This window comes from Hypanus sabinus, chromosome 18, assembly GCF_030144855.1.
Source record: "Hypanus sabinus isolate sHypSab1 chromosome 18, sHypSab1.hap1, whole genome shotgun sequence".
Classification (NCBI taxonomy): domain Eukaryota; kingdom Metazoa; phylum Chordata; class Chondrichthyes; order Myliobatiformes; family Dasyatidae; genus Hypanus; species Hypanus sabinus.
The window spans coordinates 29,933,893-29,955,604 of record NC_082723.1 but is presented as its reverse complement, the minus strand read 5'-3'; the positions used below and the strand labels follow the sequence as shown (position 1 = coordinate 29,955,604).

Here is a 21,712-nt window from a genome sequence, read left to right as displayed (position 1 = left end):
GTGAAATCTTTCAGATGTATTTGAGAATATTTATCTCTTCTACAAATGTGCATATAACAGGTATTTTAGTTGGTATATTTATTTGTTTAGAGATACAGCATGGTAACTTGACTTCTGGCCCAGCAAGCTTAACTGTCCTTTCACACCTATGTGACCAATTAATCTATTAGCCTGTACATCATTGGGATGTGAGAGGAAACTGGAGGACCCAGAGCAAATCTGTGCATTGATGGAGAAGATTTACAAGCTCCTTGGTGGGAATTGAACCTGGGCCACTGGCACTGTAATAGCGTTACACTTATTTGGAAAGGATATACGAGCGTTACAGACAGCTCAGTGGAATTCACCAGGTTAATTTCTGGGGATGATAGAGTTGTACTATTATGATCAGCTAATAAAATTAGATCTGTATTTATTGGAGTTTGTAAAATAAGAGAGGGACACAAAAGGGTGGATTAAAAAAAATGTTTTGGGGAGACAGCATGGAACAGGGCTTTCCAACTCAGTGATCTGCACCACCCAGCAACCCACCGATTTAAGCCTAATCACAGGACAATTTATGATCACCAATTAACTTACTAACTGGCATGTCTTTGGACTGTGGGATGAAATGTCACTGGGGAAGAAACGTATAAACTTTCTTAGAGGATGCTGAAATTGAACTGTGTACTCCAGACGCTCTAAGCTGTAGTAGCGTTGTACTAACGACTATGCTTCCATAGTGCCCCAAAGCTCGGATGTTTCCACTAGTGGGAGAACTCTATCAATGGGACGTATTTGGATGGTCACTGAGGTGCATAAGAACTTGCAAAGGATGGTTGAGTGACTGGAACTCTCTACCAGGAGGGTTGTGGAGGGCTGATCATTGGGGTATTTAAAGAGGAAGTGGGTAAATGTTTGAAAGATTAGGAAATTGAAACTCTAGCGAACTAGTGTGGAAGAGAAAAATGGCAGAGCAGCATAGTGTCTATTTGCATTTTGCTGGTTCTAGAAATTCAAGAGCTTGTACTCAGTAGTCACTTTATTAGGTACAGGAGGTGTGTTCATGGGCTTCTGCGGTAGCTCTTCCACTTCAAGGTTGGGCCTGTGCATTCAGAGATGCTCTTCTGCACTCTGTTATAACGTGTGGTGATTTGAGTTACAGTCAACTTTCTGTCAGTTTGAACCAGTCTGGACATTCTTCTGGCCCTTGTCATTGTTTCTACCCACAAAACTGCTGCTTACTGGATGTACGTTATTGTTTATTGCACTGTTCTCCGTAAACTCTAGAGAACAGTGTGTGTGAAAATCCCAGGCGATCAACAGTTTCTGAGCTACTCAAACCACCCTACCTGGCATCAACAATCACTCCATGGTCAAAGTCAATTAGATCACATTTCTTCCCCATTCTGATGTTTGATCTGAACAGCAACTGGATCTCTTGACCATGCCTGCATGCTTTCATGGTTGTGTTGCTGCCAGGTGATTGCTGGTTAGATATTTGCATAAACGGGCCGGTGTACCTATTAAAGTGGCCACTGAGTTTATATGTCAAGATTTATGGTCAGGTTAGTCTCTTTGCTATATTTACAATAGCAAATGTATTTTCAAGTACTGTACACACAAGTAATTGGGGATATTGTTACTGTTGATAATTAGGATATTCAGTGTGTATTTATTTAGTTGAAAAACATTAATTCTAAACAGGTTCGCATTTGCCATAGCTTTTTAATCTGATGTGATGCATGCTACTTCTGAAGTTTCATTGTTGGTTTTCGTTAATTCTGGAACAGCAGGTCTGCTGGAGGAATTTTTAATTGGTTGAGTGGGCAGATATTATTTGGCTTTTCTACTAAAATCTTTTAAAATGTCAGTGAACTAACGTCATGCAGAAATTGAAAGCAAGCTCGGCTTCTAGTGAGTTTTAAGCACCGAAGCGCTTCTCTGCCTACTTTGTCCACACAGGCCGTGAAGTGTCTGTCTGTTGTAATCTCAAATACTAGTATCGTGATTTCCCATTAACTGGGACACATTGGGTCCAGAATATTTTGCATCAACGAGCCTAAGTTTCATGGAAATAGTTTGACTTTTTAAAAATATTTCCTTTTAACTATAATTTAACTGAGTAACGATTTATGTATTTAAATGAACAATTTAGAACACTACCAGAACCTTTAGAGTACTATAAAACAATATTAGTTCCTAATAGACAGAGGAATTCATTCAATGTACACTGCCATGTTCTTTTGATTAACTATAAATAAACAAAATCAGCACAGATAATGGACTGCCTTCATACAATGCGGTAGATGATTCCATCCTCCAAATCTTGATTTTCGTTGCAACATTAAAGATAACTGTAGGTACAGTTAAATTCTTCATAGTTCCTAACTTGAAGTAGTGAAATCATTGCTTTTTCACTCCCAGCTGTTCTGCATCTCCAAGCTTAAATGCTTGAAACTGTACTGAGCAAAACAGTTCAGAATTGGCCACACAAGTGCACACGACTGACACTATTTGAAACTGTTCGGCAGCAGTCTACTACCCCAATCAAGCTGCAAATAAATGAAGGGACTCCCAGCTATTTTCTCGATTTAGGTTTTTTGTCTTTAAGAGCTGTTCCAAATAAGCAGCTACCCCGATTAGCCAATGGCCTGATTAACCAGAGCTTGAGCCACCTGTGCTTTGACACGTGAAATGCTGGAGGAACACAGGAGGTCAAGCAACATCTATGGAAATGAATAAACAGTTGATGTTTTGGGCTAAGACCCTTCTTCAGGACTTGTATCCATGCTAAACTTGCTCCTTACCTTTATTAACGTCTGTCTGCTGGTTACTGATATCTCTGCTGTCTATTATAGACAATAGGTGCAGAAGTAGACCATACAGCCCTTTGAGCCTGCACCGCCATTCTGAGATCATGGCTGATCATCTACTATCAATACCCAGTTCCTGCCTTGTCCCCATATCCCTTGATTCCCCTATCCATAAGATAGCTATCTAGCTCCTTCTTGAAAGCATCCAGAGAATTGGCCTCCACTGCCTTCCGAGGCAGTGCATTCCAGACCCCCCACAACTCTCTGGGAGAAGAAGTTTTTCCTTAACTCTGTCCTAAATGACCTACCCCTTATTCTCAAACCATGCCCTCTGGTACTGGACTCTCCCAGCATCTGGAACATATTTCCTGCCTCTATCTTGTCCAATCCCTTAATAACCTTATATGTTGCAATCAGATCCCCTCTCAATCTCCTTAATTCCAGCGTGTACAAGCCCAGTCTCTCTAACCTCTCTGCGTAAGACAGTCCAGACATCCCAGGAATTAACCTCGTGAATTTACGCTGCACTTCCTCTACAGCCAGGATGTCCTTCCTTAACCCTGGAGACCAAAACTGTACACAATACTCCAGGTGTGGTCTCACCAGGGCCCTGTACAAATGCAAAAGGATTTCCTTGCTCTTGTACTCAATTCCCTTTGTAATAAAGGCCAACATTCCATTAGCCTTCTTCACTGCCTGCTGCACTTGCTCATTCACCTTCAGTGACTGATGAACAAGGACTCCTAGATCTCTTTGTATTTCTCCCTTACCTAACTCTACACCGTTCAGATAATAATCTGCCTTCCTGTTCTTACTCCCAAAGTGGATAACCTCACACTTATTCACATTAAACGTCATCTGCCAAGTATCTGCCCACTCACTCAGCCTATCCAAGTCACCCTGAATTCTCCTAACATCCTCATCACATATTGTTGATATACTTAATGTTGATGGGAACGGCCACAGGAGTGCTCTGCTCTCTCTGTCTGTTCCCACTGCCTCTCTTGACTGTCACCTATTTGCTTGCCTCCTGTCTTTTCGGTGTGACTACCTCCCGATAACTCTTATCTATCTCTGTCTCTGCCTCCCAAATGATCCGTAGTTCATCCAATTCCTGCTCCAATTCCCTAACTCGGTCTGATAGGAGCTGCAGCTGGACACACCTTTTGCAGGTGTGGTCATCAGGGACAACTGTGTTGGCCCTGACCTCCCACATACTGCATACGGAGCACACCACTGCTCTAACTGTCTCCCCCATTACCTGATCCCAGATTAGTCAGAATAAATGAAAAAAAGTACCTACTGACCTTACCTTTTTTACCTCAGCAAGCACGTACTCAGGCTCACTGATTTCCTCTCGCTGAAGCCCGCTGAACCAAAGCCCAGCACTCTGCTCCCGCGCACTCCACTGCCCGCTCCTGAAAGTGGGCCTCTTTTTAAACCCCGCGCTCACCGCTGGCGTCACCCGCGCCTGCGCAGTTTCTATTCACCTCCTGCTCCCATGGCTGTTTGGGGGGCTAAGCAGGTGTTACATCTTGCCCAAGGGTGACCTGCAGGCTAGCGGAGGGAAGGAGCACCTTACACCTCATCTGATAGAGATGTATCTCCACCCTACCACCCCTGAGTTTAGAGTCCTTGAGACAACTTTTAAGACATGATGTCATGTCTTAAAAGTAGTGAGATGTCCAAGTGAATAGCAGAAGCAAAACATTGGTAAAGAAGCTATTGTAATAAATACTTTGGCAGATTCTTGATGGTGACTTAAGGAAGGGGTTAATTTCAGACTATGATATTAATAGGTAAAAGTTGAGGAGCACACTCTAGAATATACCAGGCAGAAGCTGGAGGTGCGTAACTGTTCTGTTGTGTGGCTTTGGGAGGTGACAGGGAAGTTTGAGTTTGTGGAGAATTATTTGAATTTGAGGAAATGAGATTCAAAACTGATGGTAATTAAGCCATCAATCCAAAGCAGGTGCATAGGGAAATGCATGTTGGGTGGAGTTAGGGCAGTTGCTGCAGAACTTGAGATTAGTTAGAGTTGGAAATCAGGTTGGTAGTGCATGACAAAAGTATGAAGGACGATTTGCTCAGTGATCTGTGGGGGTGGAGGATTCAGTGCTGTTGGAGGTTTTGGGACTCAAAGATGAGCTTGCTGTGGGATTGTTTAATTCACACAAATTCTGGCTTGCCCACACTGAGTGTTGGGTAAACAGCTTACCAGTATAGAGCCAGCAAGGGATGTGCAAGCCAAGTCATTGGGCATGCAGAGATCAAAAGGTTTGTTTGTGTGTTTATTTTAGAGATATACTGTGGATCAGACCTTTCCTGCCCAATGAGCCGAATCTCCCAGCACCCACCTATTTAACCCTGGCCTATCACATGAAAATTTACAATAACCAATTAACCTGTGGGAAGAAACTTGTGCTCGTGGGATGTCATACAGACTTTGTACAGATGATACCCAAGCCAGTAACCAGTACCAGTCTTTTGATTAGTAAGGGTATAAAAGATTATGAGCAGAAGGAAGAAGAATGGGGTAATAAATCAGTCATGATAAATCAGTGTAGATGTGATGGGCTGAATGGCCTAATTCTGTTTCTGTCTATCTCTTTTGGTCTTATTTGTCAAGGGGAAGTGGAAGGGATTTGGACAAGGAGAGCCACCAGGTAAAAGTGGTTGCTAAAGTGGAGTAACTGCATCTTTCTGTGTAGATTATTGTCTGAGTTCGTTCTATGAGAATTGTAGAATCATAGAAATAATTATAGTGTTTTAGAGCAATGCTGGGAGGAAACAGGCTGTCTGGTCCACGCCACCCACAACATCTTCCCTGCTAGTCCTGGTTGCCTCCATGTTCGGCCTTAAACACTCCAACTCTCCCCCCCCTCAGACCCCAACGTGTACCTGTCCAAATAACTCTTAAGTGTTGCAATTGTACCCACCTCAACCACTTCCTCTACCAGCTCATTACAGTTGCTCTGTGCACAGACATTACTTGAAGAGAAATCTTTAAATCTCAGACGAGAAAATCTGCAGACGCTGGAAATCCAAGCAATCCACAAAATGCTGGAGGAACTCAGCAGGCCAGGCAGCGTCTGTGGAAAAGAGTACAGGTGATGTTTTGGGCCGAGACCCTGCAGCAGGACTGGAGGAAGACTCATCTTTTTTTCCCTAGTCCTGCTGAAGGGTCTTGGCCCGAAATGTTGACTGTACACTTTTCCATAGATGCTGCCTGGCCTGCTGAGTCCCTCCAGCATTTTGTGTGTTTTTCCTTTTTAAATCTCTCCACTTTTATATAACCATATAACAGTTACAGTATGGAAACAGGCTATCTCGGCCCTTCTAGTCTTGTGCTGATCGCTTCCTCTCACCTAGTCCCACCTACCTGCACTGAGCCCTTAACCCTCCATTCCTTTCCTGTCCATATACCTATCCAATTTTACTTTAAATGACAATATCAAACCTGCCTCGACCACTTCTGCCGGAAGCTCGTTCCACACAGCTACCACCCTCTGAGTAAAGAAATTCCTCCTCGTGTTACCCCTAAACTTTTGCCCCCTAACTTTCAACTCATGTCCTCTTGTTTGAATCTCCCCTACTCTCAATGGAAAAAGCCGATCCACTTCAACTCTAACTAACCCCCTCATAGTTTTAAATACTCTATCGTCCTTCCTGTATTTTGTACCTGTATTTGGTGTAGGATGAAGCCATTTGGCCCATCTAATTGTTGACTCTGCTAGAACTTAGCCCTGCAAATAACACTCTCTCAGGGGCTTTAAAAGACCAGTTTCCACTCCACAAACATGCTCAGAGTTCCTGATCACAACGCTTGTTTTTCTTGAAGCAGAGGCTGTGGGAGTGATCTTCAGTCTGCTAAGTGACCAGCAGGGGGTGCTTGATTGCACTTGGTGCCACTTGTTTCATTGAGGGCTGAGGCCAATTCTGATTACCTTTCCTCTATCTATCTATCGACTTACTGACTGACTTAATGTTCTGTGCATAAGTCTTAGGTATGTGTTCACACACACACTTAAGACACCAGTCAGGGTCATTCGATTTCCAAACAATTGTTTTTTTATCATTATAAATTGTCTCTCAGATGCTTCTCATTCCCTCTCTCTCCCTTTCCATTTTCCTAACCATGATTCCCCTCTCCCTGCCCCTTCCCACTCTCAGTCCACAATAGAGACCCATATCAAAATCCGGTTTATCGTCATTTATATATGTCATGAATTTTTTTTTGATGCAGCAGTACAGTGCAATACATGAAATTACTACAGTACTGGGCAAAAGTCTTAGGTACCCTAGTTATATAAAAGTGTTTAAGATGTTTGCACAGTACGGTTTTTTATTTAGAGAGATAGTGCAGAATACTGCCTTCTGACCCTTTGAGCTAGACTACCTATTTAACCCTACCCTAGTTTACTCATGGTAAAATTTACAACGACCAATTAACCTCCCACCCAGTATGTCTTTGTACTGTGGCAGGAAACTAGAGTGCCTGGAGAAAAGCCATTTATGGCAAGGATGTACATACTCCTTAGAGAGGATCACTGAATTGAACTGTGAACCCAGACGCCCCGAGCTGCAGTAGTGTTGCACTTACTGCTATGCTATCATGGCGCCCATCTGAAACCTTTCTCTTGAAGCAAGCTTTGGAGTTGTGTGTGGCTTTCCTTGATTAATATTTGCTGAATTTGGTAGCTTGTAGCCTGTGTTGCTGAGATAAGTTTTCAGTTGACGGGGAATGCAATATTTAGTTTGTGGCTTGTGTTGGTGATTATCTTGAAATGTCGACATTTTAAGTTCATTATTCAAGGTGTGCTGAAGTATAGCAAAAAAAATGAGTATGTCTCTTCCTGCTCTTCCCAATCTCTCTTTGCCACCCCTTCCCTTCTTCCAATCCCCCCCACCCCCCATGCTCTGTTCTTATTTCTGCCATCGTGGAGGAGGTGCAGAAGCCTGAAGACCCACATTCAACATTTCAGGAACAGACAGCTTCTTCCCCTTTGCCATCAGATTTCTGAATAGACAATGAATCCATGAACTCTGCCTCTATTATATACAGTATTTCTTCAAACTTCAAAGTACATATGTTACAGCATACAACCCTGAGATTTGTATTCTTGTGGGCATATTCAATAAGTCCTGTAGCCATAATAGAATCAATGAAAGATTGCACCAACAAGATGGACAACCAGTGTGCAAAAGATAGTAAACTGTGCAAATACAAGAGAAAAATAGAAATAGTAAATAAGTAAGCAATAAGTACCGTGAGCTTGAGGTGAGGACTTCTTGAAAGTGTGTCCTTAGGTTGTGGGGACACTTCAATGATGGGGCAAATGAAGTTGAGTGAGGTTATCCCCTCTGGTTCAAGAGCCAGATGGTTGAGGAGAATAAATTTAGTGGTGTGAATTCTGAGGCTCCTGTACCTTCCTGATGGCTGCAGTGCAAAGAGAGTGTGACTTGGGTGGTGGGGCTCCCTATTGATGCTGACTCCTTGCAACAGCAGTCTGTGTAGGTGGGTTCAATGGTGGGGAGTCCTTTGTCTGTGATGGACTGGGCTGCTTCCACTACTACTTCTAGGATTTTCCGTTCAGGGGCATTGGTATTCTATACCAGACTGTGATACAGCCAGTCAGTACACTCTCCACCACACATTTATAGATGTCATGCCGATTCTTTGCAAACTTCTCAGGAGGTAGGTATGCTGCTGTGCTTTCTTCATAATTGCATTTAGTGCTGGGCCCAGGACAAGCCCTCTGAAATGATAACACAGAGCAACTTGAAGTTGCTGACCCTCTCCACCTCTGATCCTCCGATAAGGACTGGCTCATGAACTTCTGGGTTTCCTCTCCTGGAGTCAATAATCAGCTTTGGTCTTGCTGACATTGAGTAAAATGTCGTTGTGGCACCAATCAGTCAGATTTTTAATATCTCTCCTATATGCTGATTCGTTAGCACCTTTTATATTTTGTTTTTGAAGTTATTACGATTTGCAAAGCACTGCTGCTGCAAAACAACGCAGTTCATGATGTATGCCAGTGATATTAAACCTGATTCTTTGCATAATGCATGTAATAATTTTGTTATGTAATTAGTACATATTATATTTGATCTAGGGTGCCACGGTAATGTGGCGGTTAGCGTGATGCTATTACGGCTTGGGGTATCAGGTCTGTTCTGATGCCATTTTTAATGAGTTTGTACGCTCTGGTTTCCTCCCACATTTCCAAAGGTCTACTGGTTAGTAGGTTAGTTTGTCATTGTAAATTGCCCTGTGATTAGGATAGGATTAAATGGGTGGGTTGCTGGGTGGTGCAGCTTGTTGGGTCGGAAGAGCCTGTTCTACACTGTGTTTCTAACTAGCTAACATAATTGAATAAAATATCCTGAATGTGATGTTAACATTTCATAAAAATAGCTTGATAATTAAATGTTTCTGGGTTCTTGAAAAGTTAACTTGGTTCACAAGAGATGTTGAAGTTTTTCTGGTTCTCTGCTGGGCATTTGTGCTTTCTGGATAGAGTATAGAACGTAGGTGAATATCTAGGAGGAGAGATAAAACCAGGAGAATTTTAAACTGGAGGAGTTCAGTTTCAGGATTGATATGAGTCAGTAGTTAAGATATGTTGCAGTTCAAGGGGAATTTTACAGCATTTCTCAAACTCGCTGCAAGCATATGTGGAGTTCGCAAGAGTTTCTCAAAGCAGAGTGAGCAGTGTTGTAAAACTAAGTGGGCATTGTAATAGATTCCTGAGAATCAGAATCAGGTATGATATCTCTAGCGTATGTCGTGAAATTTGTTAACTTCGTAGCAGCAGTACAGTGCGATACGTGATAATATAAAAAACCTGTAAATTACAGTAAGTATATATTAAATAGTTAAATTAAGTAGATAGTGAGGAAAAAAGTAGTGAGGTAGTGTTCATGGGTTCATTGTCTATTCCGAAATCAGGTGGCCGAGGGGAAGAAGCTGTACCTGAATTGTTGAGTGTAGGTTTTCAGGTTAGTAGTTTAACTAGCTCAGACAGGACTGATATTTTCCATTCATCTTGAGGTGAAAGCCAGTTGAAAGACTTGGGTTAATTGGTGAGAATACTAAATTTGTGGCATGGGTTGTGGGTGTAATGTTAAACTTCTATTGAAAACAAAGGAATTGCAGCTTATCTATCATCTATGATCTATCTAATATTGGTAGGCAGTCCGACCACAGAAGTGATGGGTGGGTTGGATGCTCAACTCTTATAGTTGGCTGCCATCTGCATAGGTATGAAATCTGATGTCTTGTCTTTGGGATATTTTAGGAACAGTTTCTTCCCCACTCTTTTGCATTACTTACTTAATTTTATATATATTGTAATTTATAGTTTTTATTATGTATTGCACTGTACTGCCACAAAACATCAAATTTCATGATATAAATATGCCAGTCATATCAAATCTAATCCTGAGGCTGCAAATGGATATCAAGTACAGAATCTTGAGGTATTGGTAGAGGGCAGGAGATACCAACTTTTTTTATGCCATGGACCAATACCGTTAAGCAAAGGGTTTGTGGACTCCAGGTTGGGAACCCCTGGTATAGGGTGAGCAGGGAATACATTCAAAAAGCTGATCTTGCTTAAAGGTGTTATGTTCAGAGTTTTGTGGGCATGCTGTATTGGTCTGGAATGTATGGCGACTCTTGCTGCCCAGGTGGTGTTGGTTGTTAACATAAACAATGCATTTCACTGTAAACACAAGAAATTCTGCAGGTGCCAGAAGTCCAAAGCAACACAAACAAATGCTGAAGGAACTCAGCAGGTCAGGCAGCACCTATGGAAATGAACAGTCAATGTTTTGGCTGAGACCTTTCTTCAGAACTGTATGTTTTGATGTGCATCTGATAAATAAATGTGAATTTGAATGTAATCCGGTAAGGACAATCTCACTGCTTTGGAAATAAATAGGTGCAGGGCAGTATTTTGCAAAACAAAGGGGCAAGTTGATTTCATTAAAGAAGGGAGGTGTATGGGTTTGAAAGTGAGAAGTGGGGCCATTCAGCAACTGGGGAGAGAGAACAAATCACAATTAAATCCTCATTCTTTATGAGGGTTAAGCAAATGGACTTCCCACAATGTTGAGAAGACAGATACCACTATGACTATTGGCAGTGATGTAGTGGCTATAGTGGCATACAGTGGTTGCCTCCTCAATGGATATAACAAACTGAAGCATGTATACACACTGGCCCACGTTCCTGATTCTGAGGTTCCCAGCCTTGGGTCTCGTTCTGGCCACACACATGACCCAAGTTCCTGTACCTAAACTTCAGTCCTACATGTGGATCTCTCTGTAGGTTTTAGTTCTAGCTGTAAGTCTGTTTGTTTCCAAGCCCAATCCTGACTTTAGTCTTGCACATAATCAAATCTGGCGCGGTAAGTCAGTGGAGAGCGCAAACTTTGTGTATAGCTGGTCGACAGCCAAAAAAGAGAAGTTGGATGCACAGGAGACACGAGTCAAAGTTGAGTATATTGTTATCTGCACAAATACGTGTCTGCGGATGCAATGAAAAACTTACTTGCAGCTTCATCAGTTACACAGCATCAGATATGCTGCATTCACAATTAAACCATAACTAAAATATTCGCTTTATTTGTTATATGTACATCAAAGCATACAGTGAAATATGTCATTTGCATCAAATCAAATCAGCACGGATTGTGCTGGTGGGAGTCTGCAAGTGTTACCACACTTCTTGCAGCAACATAGCATGCCCACAACTTATTAACCCTAAATGTACGTCTTTGTACTGTGGGAGGAAACAGAGCACCTGGAGGAAACCCGCGTGGCCACAGAGAAAATGTAACAGATTCCTTACTGGCAGCAGTGGGAATTGAATCCCAGACTTACAGCTGGCTCTGTAAAGTGATTGCGCTAACCATGATGGTACCATGCCAGACATTTTACACTTTTTGAAGGAAGAACATGTTCGGAACAAAATAAATACAAAGTCTGTTGTAATGTAAAGTGGCCATGGCATTGCTGTACAAAAGTAGTGATCAGGGTTGTTCTGGTTGGCACAAAAACCGAATGGTTGATTTTGCAGTAGCTGTTTCTTAGATCTGGTGGTGCCAAGCTTCACTACCTCCTGCCTTATGAGAGCAAGATGGCAAAGAGATCTTTCATAGAAATTGCCTTTTTGAGGCAGCACCTCATGTTGATACGGAGTGGTAGAGAGTGATGTGCCTGTCATGTATTCGGCAGAGTCCACAGGGTTATGCATTCCTGCTCGTTTGAATTGGGGCGCCACAGTAGCATAGTGGTTTGCACAATCCTTTACAGTGCAGGCGAACTGGGTTTAAATTCCACTTCTCCCTGTGAACACGTGGGTTTCCTCCAGGTCTTCTGGTTTCCCCTCACAGTTCAAAGATCTACGGGTTGGTAGGTTAAGTGGTGATCGTAAATTGTCCCGTAGTTAGACTAGGGTTGAATTAGGGGTTTGTTGGGTGGCATGGCTCAAAGGCCTATTCCATGCTGTATCTCAATAAAGAAATAAAATTGCCATATCAGACCACGATGCAGCCAATCAGGACACTTACCAGTACATCTGTAGAAATTTGTTAGTGTTTGGTGACATGCCAAGCTGCCTCAATTCTCTTGAGAAAGAGCCTGCAGATTTTGGAACGATTGCTCTGTCAGAGGAACCTGAGTTCTAAGAAAACTGAGACAGGCTAAATGGGACACGTGGGGGCTGTGCTGGGTTTGGGTATTTGATCCTCCACAATATTCTGCGTGGGAATTTAGACTGGAAGTGGCGGTGTTTTTTTTTTTACGAGAACGAGTTGCGAGCTTGACATCAACCTGGCACAGATGGTACGGGAGTCACTGGATCGACATAAACCCAGCATGGGAGCGGTCTGTCACTGGACCTCCGTTCCCCAGCCTGGCGCTGATCACACTGCGCCACCAGCTGACCGGAACGGGGGTGGGGGGGTTCAGGGTGAATCTGACTAAGAAAAATTTAAGCCAAATACAAAGTTGAATACTCAACACAGTGTCAACGGCAATGACTTAAAATGGCGGACGGCGTCGTGATCTGACTTAAAATGGTGGACAGCGTTCTCTTTCCTCGGTTTGTAAGTACGAGTTGTCCGTAAGTCGGACGTTCTTAACTCGGGGACTACCTGTGCGTAACAAGAAGTGAGTTACAGGAGTAGTATCCAGTGCCCTGAATTATTCATCTGGAGAAGGAAGGAGTTTGATCCCTTCAAACCAGTTGGGGAGTTTAATTCAAGTTCGTCAGTAGTTACGCTAAAACAACTGGATTGTTATAAAGTCCCATTTGCTTCACCAGTTTTCCTCAAGGAAAGAAATATGTTATCTTCACTTGGTTATTTTACTGTCTTTGACTCTAGATCTGCCAAAGTGGTTGACCGTTATATGCCCTTCTGAACCGGCCTAGCAAGTTTCTTTCCTCTTGATTGGTCTGGCAAGTTCTGTAGATCGGAGGGATTGGAAAATAAAAGCCAACCTTTCCTGCATTCTATAAACATAAGTGGAGGAAAGATGTGGCTGGAAGTAATTTGCTATACGAAAGAAGAGGGTAGGGCCCTTGGTTATGTATGAGGGTTGGTGGAGAGGATCGGCTGAGAGGCTGGAGACTGGAAAAGTGTGAAACAGGTTGTTAATTATAAATTCAGAATTTGGGTAAGATTTTATTTGAATCACTAAAGCGTAGGAATGATTAGACTTTCAAATTTGTACTGCTTGTCCAGCCTATGATCACATCTTTTACTTTGTGGGTTTCCTTCAAGATCAGCCCATCTGCACATTTTAGTTATTAAAACAAATTATTTTTTTAGCCATTAGTACAAATTTTCTATTCAGCCCATTCATCCTGCTCCCAATCTGTGAGTTCCAACAAAATTGTTTTCTTTCCTTTAGTCTTAACTTCCTCATGCTGCCAGACCCCCAAAAATTGTATCAAATATACATCTTTACTGAAAATGTTGTTTCCAAAGTCCAGTAGCAATTTTCAGTTTTGCCACATCTGAACAATTTATTTAATATCTTTTAAGTTTTTTGTGACATCTTTGTAAGTATCTCATGGATTTAACAATCTTAATTTTAAATTTTAATTTGAATTTTTGTGCTGGTAACATTCTTCATTTGGATCTTGGTGAAGAATGTGCTTTGGTTGTCAATGAAGGGTATTTTAGTAGAGTATATTATAAAATCAATTTACAATAAAGATCTGAAACATATGCTGGAAATATTCAACAGGTCAGATAGCTTCTATGGAAAGAAAACGTGGATTAATGTTTCAAGTCATTGACTTTTGGTTAGGCTATTGATCTGAATTGTTAATGTTTTTCACTTCTAAGTTTTTTTTAAATTGATTTCTTTCCAACTGGGGTTGTGCAAGTTCAGCAGTAATGCGTTGAAGTTTATGCTGATTTGAAGAATAGAGTCTGCAGTGTAGTGAGTACAAGTCTTCAATTCATGGAATTGTAAAAGAACACTTTAAATGTTTGTTTGTAAAGAAGATGAAGGTTTGATTTGAATTAAGTTTAGAATGAAGATAGAATTGCTTTATATAAGACCATAAGATATAGGAGCAGAATTAGGCCAATTAGCCCATCAAGTCTGCTCCACTAAAATGCATCATGACTGATCCATTTTACCTCTTGGCCCCAATCTTCTGCCTTCTCCCCATATCCCTTCATGCCCTGATATTTCATATCTGAAATAATTACTTTATTTGGAGGTTTGGTTTTCATCACTGGAATTTAATTTATTTTTGGTTAGTATTGTGGAATGGTTATGCCATAAATCAGGGAACAGTATTGTACAAAGCCTTTCATTTGATTTTGCATAAAAATGGAAGACGCTGTGGTGACTGTAATAGAGATCTTTTTGATCTGGTTTGTGTTGTGTAGTATAATGCACTGCAGTTTGCAATCTGAAAAATGCATGAAATGGGAGCAGGAATGACTGAATTTTCCTGACTGATTATGTATTTTAATGTTGACAGTAGCAATTCTATGCATTATGTGTTCAACAGCAAAGGTGTGGTGTTGGAGTTACTCAGGTACTGAGCTACTGCTGAAACCTCTAAGCAATTAAATCTGGAACTGATGTCCTGCTGTTTGCAGTTTTGGTATACAGGAAAGATATCAGTAAGTTTGAAAGAGTACAGAGAAAATTTACACAGATGTTGCCGGGACTTGAAGCCTGAATTATAGGGAAAGGTTGAATAAGTTAGGAATTTATTCCCTAGAATGTAGAAGATTGACATATAAAATTAGGAGGGGCACAGATGGAGTGCAGGTAAGTAGGCTTTTTCCACTGAGGTTGGATGAGTCTAGAATTAGAGGTCATAGTTAAGAATGAAAGGTGAAATGTTTAAGGAGAACGGGGGAAACCACTTCACTGAGGGTGGTGAGAGCGTGGAACGGCCTGCCACAGAAGTGGTTTATGCAGGTTCAATTATTACATCTAAGAAGTTTGGATAACTTCATGGATAGTTCATCCACTTTCATGGAAGGCTTTAGTGCTGGTGGATTGAACTAGGCAGAATAATAGTTCGGCATGGACTAGAAGGGCTGAAGATGCTGGAAATCTAGAGCAATACACACAATGTGCTGTAGGAGCTCAGCAGGTCAGGCAGCATCTATGGATGGGGAAAAAAACCAGCTGATATTTTGGGCCAGGACCCTTCATCAGAAGGTCCTCTTTCTGTGCTGAAGTGTTCTGACTTCACGTGAGTTGAAATAAAAATCAGACTCTGCATGGCACTCTTTACATGGACATAGAAGCAAACACTTCAGGACATACTTGCAGACCTGCGGGTAACTTAGATGGAATACACCAATTTAGCACAGGATCCATGAAAGTACCATGTTCATTGACTTCCTTTCAGTTGTATCCAATTGAAGTGACAGCTACCTACTTCAGAAGAGCTGCTCACTGAGACCGTTTCTTGCTTTTTACCATTACTTTTACATTTACAATTATAATTGGGCAAATGACCTCCAGATGGATTTGTTTCATGCAGTTTCACCTCATTCCATCATACAATTTCTCCTGTTGTCACTTGTTCAAAAAAGCCTCACTTGGAAGGGGGAAGCTCTCCAACAGGTAAATACAAATTTGTTCTTGATTGGTGGATCTTGAAAAATTTTGGAAGACTTTGTGTTTTAGCATTGTTACCCAAAGGACTGTTAAATCTAATTTACAAGTAGAATTCAGCTTTTCAATGTTACTTTAAAATAGAAGTTCCCAATTTGGTGTCTACAGCCCCTCTTGGTTATTGCTAGGGGCCCATGGCATAAAAAAAAGTTTAAAACCCCTGCCTTAACAGAACTAATATGTGTACAAAATACACAATAAGATGGTTCACTGGATCCCATTGAATGCCAAATGTAAGTTAATTCTTGGGTGTGGTACTGGTTAGGGCACTAATAGTTACTAAATGAAATATGTAACTAAGCCTTTAGCTATTGGTTAGTATGGAGCACAACTATTCTATTGTGTATTTCAAAGAATTAGCTGGTGTTCTTGTGCCCTGGCCAACCTTAATGCTGTGGGAACAGCTTCCATGCAGTTAAAAAAAAATTAAATATACTGTATAGCAGAAAAAGGTGTATCATTTTCATAGGCATAGTTACTAACAGAAGTTAACTGAGATGTATTGCATTTGCTTTTCCATGGCCTGAACTGTTTGCAAATCTCTTGATATGAATGATGACCACACTTCAAAAGTGACTGAAGAATTTTGTGCAACACATATAAAATGCTGGAGGAACTCAGCAAGTCAGGCAGCATTTATGGAAATGGATAGTTAGTCAATGTTTTGGGCCAAGATCCTCCTTCAGGACTTTCTCAGTCCTGAAGGATCTAGGTCTGAAACGTCCACTGTCTTTTCATTTCCATAGATAGGCCTGACCTGCTGAGTTCATCCAACATTTTGTGAGTGTGTTGCTTTGGATTTCCAGCATCTTCAGACTTTATTGTGTTTATGGAGAATTTTGTGTCCTGAAGGAATGGAAGACTATAAAACTGACTTTTTTTTTAATACTTGAATTTAAGCAGTTTGGTTGAGAGTCTGAAGAATTGGTGTCATGGCAATCTTTGCCTGTATTTTTCAGACTTTTATGTATATGGCCATTTATGAATGGAGAAACTAAGCAAAGGAGATGACATGCTGTGGATTTTTTTTTTGGGAACATTGGGTTCATGGCTTCCTACAGTGAAAACTAATAGATAATATCCTGCTGAAGGGTCTTGGCCTGAAATGTCAACTGTACTCCTTTCCATAGATGCTGCCTGGCCTGCTGAGTTCCTCCAGCATTTTGTGTGTGTTGCTCTGGATTTCCAGCATTTGAAGATTTTATCTTGTTTGTAGGTAATTTCCAGTATGTACAGCATTATGGACAGCATCTGTACAACTATTCAACCCAATTAGTGATGTAGGTTAAATTTAATTTAGAGATACAGCTCAGTAACAGGCCTCTGTGTCCCAATGAGCCCATGCCCCCCCAATTACACCCCATGTGACCAGTTAACCTACCAACCAGTATGTCTTTAGAATGTGGGAGAAAACCAGATCACTGCAGGAAACTATAAGTCTTAGGGAGAATGTTCAAACTCCTTGCAGACAGTGGTGGGAATTGAACCCCAGTCGCCAGAATTGCAAAGGGATGCACTAACCGCTACCTACCAAGCCACTTCATGTTCATGGGCTGTATATGGTAATGGATACGAATTTGAATTTTGAATGTAATAGTTCCATGCTTTGACAATGTCTGTACATCTCAATAATCAGCTGATATTTTATAAACTCTAAAGGTTTTTTATGCACCATATACTCAGTGGCCACTTTAGTAGGTACAGGAATGGAACCTGTTTGATCTTCTGCTGCTGTAGCCCGTCCACTTCAAGATTCAACATGTTGTGCATTCACAGATGCTCTTCTGCACTCAACTGTTGTAATGCATGGCTATTTGAGTTACTATCGCCTTTCTTTTCGGCTTGAACCAGTCTGGCCATTCTCCTTTGTCATTATTAACAAGACATTTTTGGTCACAGACTTGCCACTCACTCATTTTTTTTGCTAGAGACCATTGTGCGTGAAAGCCCCAGGAGATGAGCAAATTCTGAGCATACCCCATCTGGCACCAACAATCAATCATTGGTCAAAGTCACTTGGATCACAGTTCTTTCCCATTCTAATGCTTGGTCTGAACAACAACAACTGGATCTCTTGACCATATCTGCGTGTCTTTTATACATTGAATTACTGCCACATGATTGGCTGATTAGATATTTGCATTGACAAGCAGGTGTACCCAATAAAGTGGCTACTGAGTGTACATTTACATGTAAAAGTCCCATGCCTTGACAATGTCTGCACATCTTGGTAATATTACAGAAACTAGAGGTTTGTTACCCACTATATATTTAGGCATTTAGCAGAAATAATCCATGAATAATATTGTGAATGATTAAGTCTGGCTGTGTAAATCCCTAGTGTTTAGAGCATAATAAAATCTTAATTAGTCAGTGCCACTTATTTAAAAATAAAGTTGTTCATTATTTTGTTCTGTTTGTGGGTAAACATGATGTCTAAACATGAAAATTTTGTGACAGATGAGGACCATTGTTTCCAAACAGACCGTTTTACCCTTTCACCTTCCTTTCACTGTGCCTCAAATCCAGTTTCCTTCAATCCTTGATGCTTGCTTATAATGTGCAATTCTTAATACCATTTGGATGGTAAAAAGTTGAACTATTTGTCGCTCATTTAATAATCTTTAAGTTTTATGGTTAAAAAGCACTTTAACAAGTCTACAGTGAATACTACCTCCTTCGTCCTACACTGATTTCTTAAACACCCGGACAGTAAAGATGCCAACACTAGAATTTATTGACCACAGCTCTGCTTTCAATATTATAATTCAAGTAGATATGTCACCATACTCTTGAGACCTGTGATTCCACACCATCTTCTGCAACTGGATCCTTAACCAGTAGACCACAGTCAGTAAGGATGGGTAGACACACCTCCGCTGTGATTGTCAACACTGGTGTCCCACAAGGCTCTGTCCTGAACCTCCAACTCTATGCCCTGCACACTCATGACTCTGTGGCTAGATTCTGCTCTAACTCCATCTGTAGGTTTGTAGATGTTACCACTGTTGTGGGCTATATGTTAAGTAGTGATGAGTTGGACTTCAGGAAGGAGATGGAAAGCTCAATGACATGGTATCATTGCAGCGGTCTTTACCTCAATGTCAGCATAACAAAAGAGTTGGTCATTGACTTCAGGAAGGGGGCGGTCATCTGTCTTCATCAGTGGTGCTAAGTTTGAGAGCTTCAAGTCCAAAGAGTGACTATCTAATAGTCTGCCTTGGCCCATCCCTGTTGATGTCACTGCCAAGAGAAACTCACCAACTCTACTTGCTCAGGAGGCTAAAGAAATTTTGAACATCTCTGTTGACCTTTACAGATTTCTATTGATGGACTATTGGACCATGCAAGGCATTCTGTCTGGGTGCATTATGGCTTGGAATGGCACCAACTCTGCTCTGCTTGACACCACAAGAAACTGTAGAGAGTTGTGGACACAGAACAACATGGAAACCAGCGTGCCCTCCATAAACTTTGTCTATATTTCTCACTGTCCCAGTTTAGCAGCCAGCATAATCAACACCCCACCAACCCCAGGCATTCTTTCTTCTCCCCTCTCCATTGGGCAGAAGATACTGTTATAAGGCAATTAAGTAGTTCTTCAGTACCATAAGGTAGATTCCTGACCTCATAATCTACCTCATTATGATCTTGCATCTTATTACCTACCTGCACTGATCTTTCTCTGCAGATGTTAGACTTCATTCTGCATAGTGTTATTGTTTGTACCTTATTCTACCTCAATGCACTGTGTAGTGATCTGATTTGTGTGAACAGTGTGCAAGACAAGCTTTTCACTCGATCTCAGTACATGTGGCATAATAAACCAATTCCATTTCTAGGATCAACACCATTGGCATGGATCAATTTTTGTCTACTTTCAGTAGTTTGACAATCACAATGAGAATTTGCAATCTTATTTCAACAGAGTTGAGCACATTCTCAATTTTTGGCCAACAGATTCCTCCTGTGGTGGTATTTGTCATTATTCATCTCCCCTATGTTTTCAAGAGCAAATAGCCTGAAGTGTATGCTTTATTCTCCTCTCATGGTTTCCATATGGCCCTTTAACAAGAATGGGCTCTCTAGATCGCCATTCTTCCTCTGCTGATTGAGTTTTTTTTACTTTAAATTTTTTTTTGACTTGCAACAATGCACCTTGCGTATGTGCAATTTTTAAAAAAGGAGTGAATAGCATATGTTCTAATAAAAGATGCAGAATACGAATATCAGAGAAAAATGTTGCATACATTCTGTCTCCCAAAATTCTATAATGTTGGTCGCTACTAAGTGTGTATTAACCATGAATTAATTACATCTGCTCTTTATTGACCAAATTATCATCAGGGTATAATGTCTTAAAATCTCCAGATTGAGAACCTGTACACCTATGGATGGAAGTTTTGGTGATTTTTTATTTCCATCGTTCAGTCATGTTTATAGTAAAGAAGGATAAGCATTTAGGATAGATTTAAAAATATACTCTTAAATCAGTTTTTGATTTTATTTTCCAGGTACTTTTTAAGTTTTATACCTCATTCATGAGCTGCCTGTGCTTTGGCAGCCATGGATGACAAGGCTTCAGTTGGAAAAGTTAGTGTTTCTTCAGACTCGGTATCCACTCTAAACAGTGAGGATTTTGTCCTGGTTTCCCGGCATGGTGATGACACTCCTTCTGCCAATAATGGTAGTGATGATGAGAAAACAGGCCTGAAGGTAAGAAGGTGTTAGTGTTTTAGCCTTTGATAACCTGAGGGATATACACTGGGAAGCAGTGGACTACAAACAGCAAAGATCCTTTATCACAATGTTAATGGATCATTACAAAAGTGGATGCTTATTCGTAAAGTTTTTGTATTCCACTGTTCCTCACATATTCTACTTTATACCATGGATTTGAATTGTAGTTTTTTTTAAGTTGCTATTAGTGTAAGAAACCTTTTGAGGAAGTATCTAGCTAAATGTTTTCATTAAGTCGTGGAAAACCTTAAGCAATCAAAGGTAACTTCCCTTAAAAGAAACTTAATTGAGGTCTTTGGCTCATACTTGTAAGACTCCGTCAGTTGTTGGGTAAAAGGGGTGCAGATTTAGATCATGGTGCCTTGGAAAGGAACTTCCTTTTGCAGAGCACACACTAAGGATTGTAGCCCTTGGTTTTGTGGATTATTTCAGTGTGTGCAGCAGTACAATATAGAAGATCTTTCCCTTTAGTGAACTTACTGCCTGTTACCTTGCCAGTATTTAGGGCAACAATGAAGGTCCTCCATCTCTGTCTGTCCTTGGCCACTCAGATGTAAAAGGATTTCTCCATTGCTGTTTCCGTAACAATTTTGTTTTACCAATCAGGTCTGTTAGCCCTAAGCTGAGCTCCATACCTGGAGGACCAGTGGGCCACTCTTAGTCTGGCCTCTGCCCTTTAATCTGTTTGGTATGGGTGATCCTACCAAGAGATAAAGCATAAAGCCCTGACTCCAGCCAGAATAGCTCCTACAAGCCTCCAAACCATGGCAAGGTTGTGTCCCCTTGGAGCCCATTTAGTTGAAGTTATAGCATAATCATGTTTTGAATTAACTGTGTCTCAGTTGTCAAATCCTGTAACTAAAAAGGGCAAGACTGCTCTTTTTGGCTTCTTGTCCATGCTTCTTCATTTAGTGCATTGAATCTAGCATTAGTTTTTTAAGCGTTAAGAACAGTGCCGAATTGGTAGTGTATACTTCAACTTCATTAAATTAACTGTTTTCAGT

The 21,712-nt window shown here is 41.0% G+C and overlaps 1 protein-coding gene across 2 annotated transcripts in view; it reads left to right on the top strand.

The window, feature by feature from the left end:
• Window positions 1-21,712, top strand: part of LOC132407441 (rab GTPase-activating protein 1) — a 243,889-nt gene that overhangs the window by 8,103 nt on the left and 214,074 nt on the right. Inside the window, exon 2 of one of the 2 annotated variants that reach the window (XM_059993944.1) lies at window positions 20,483-20,684. In XM_059993944.1, the coding sequence (XP_059849927.1) occupies window positions 20,535-20,684 (150 nt within the window). In that variant the 5' untranslated portion in view covers window positions 20,483-20,534. Of the gene's footprint in view, window positions 1-20,482; window positions 20,685-21,712 lie in introns of those variants that run through there. The other variant, XM_059993946.1, reaches the window with a different exon arrangement.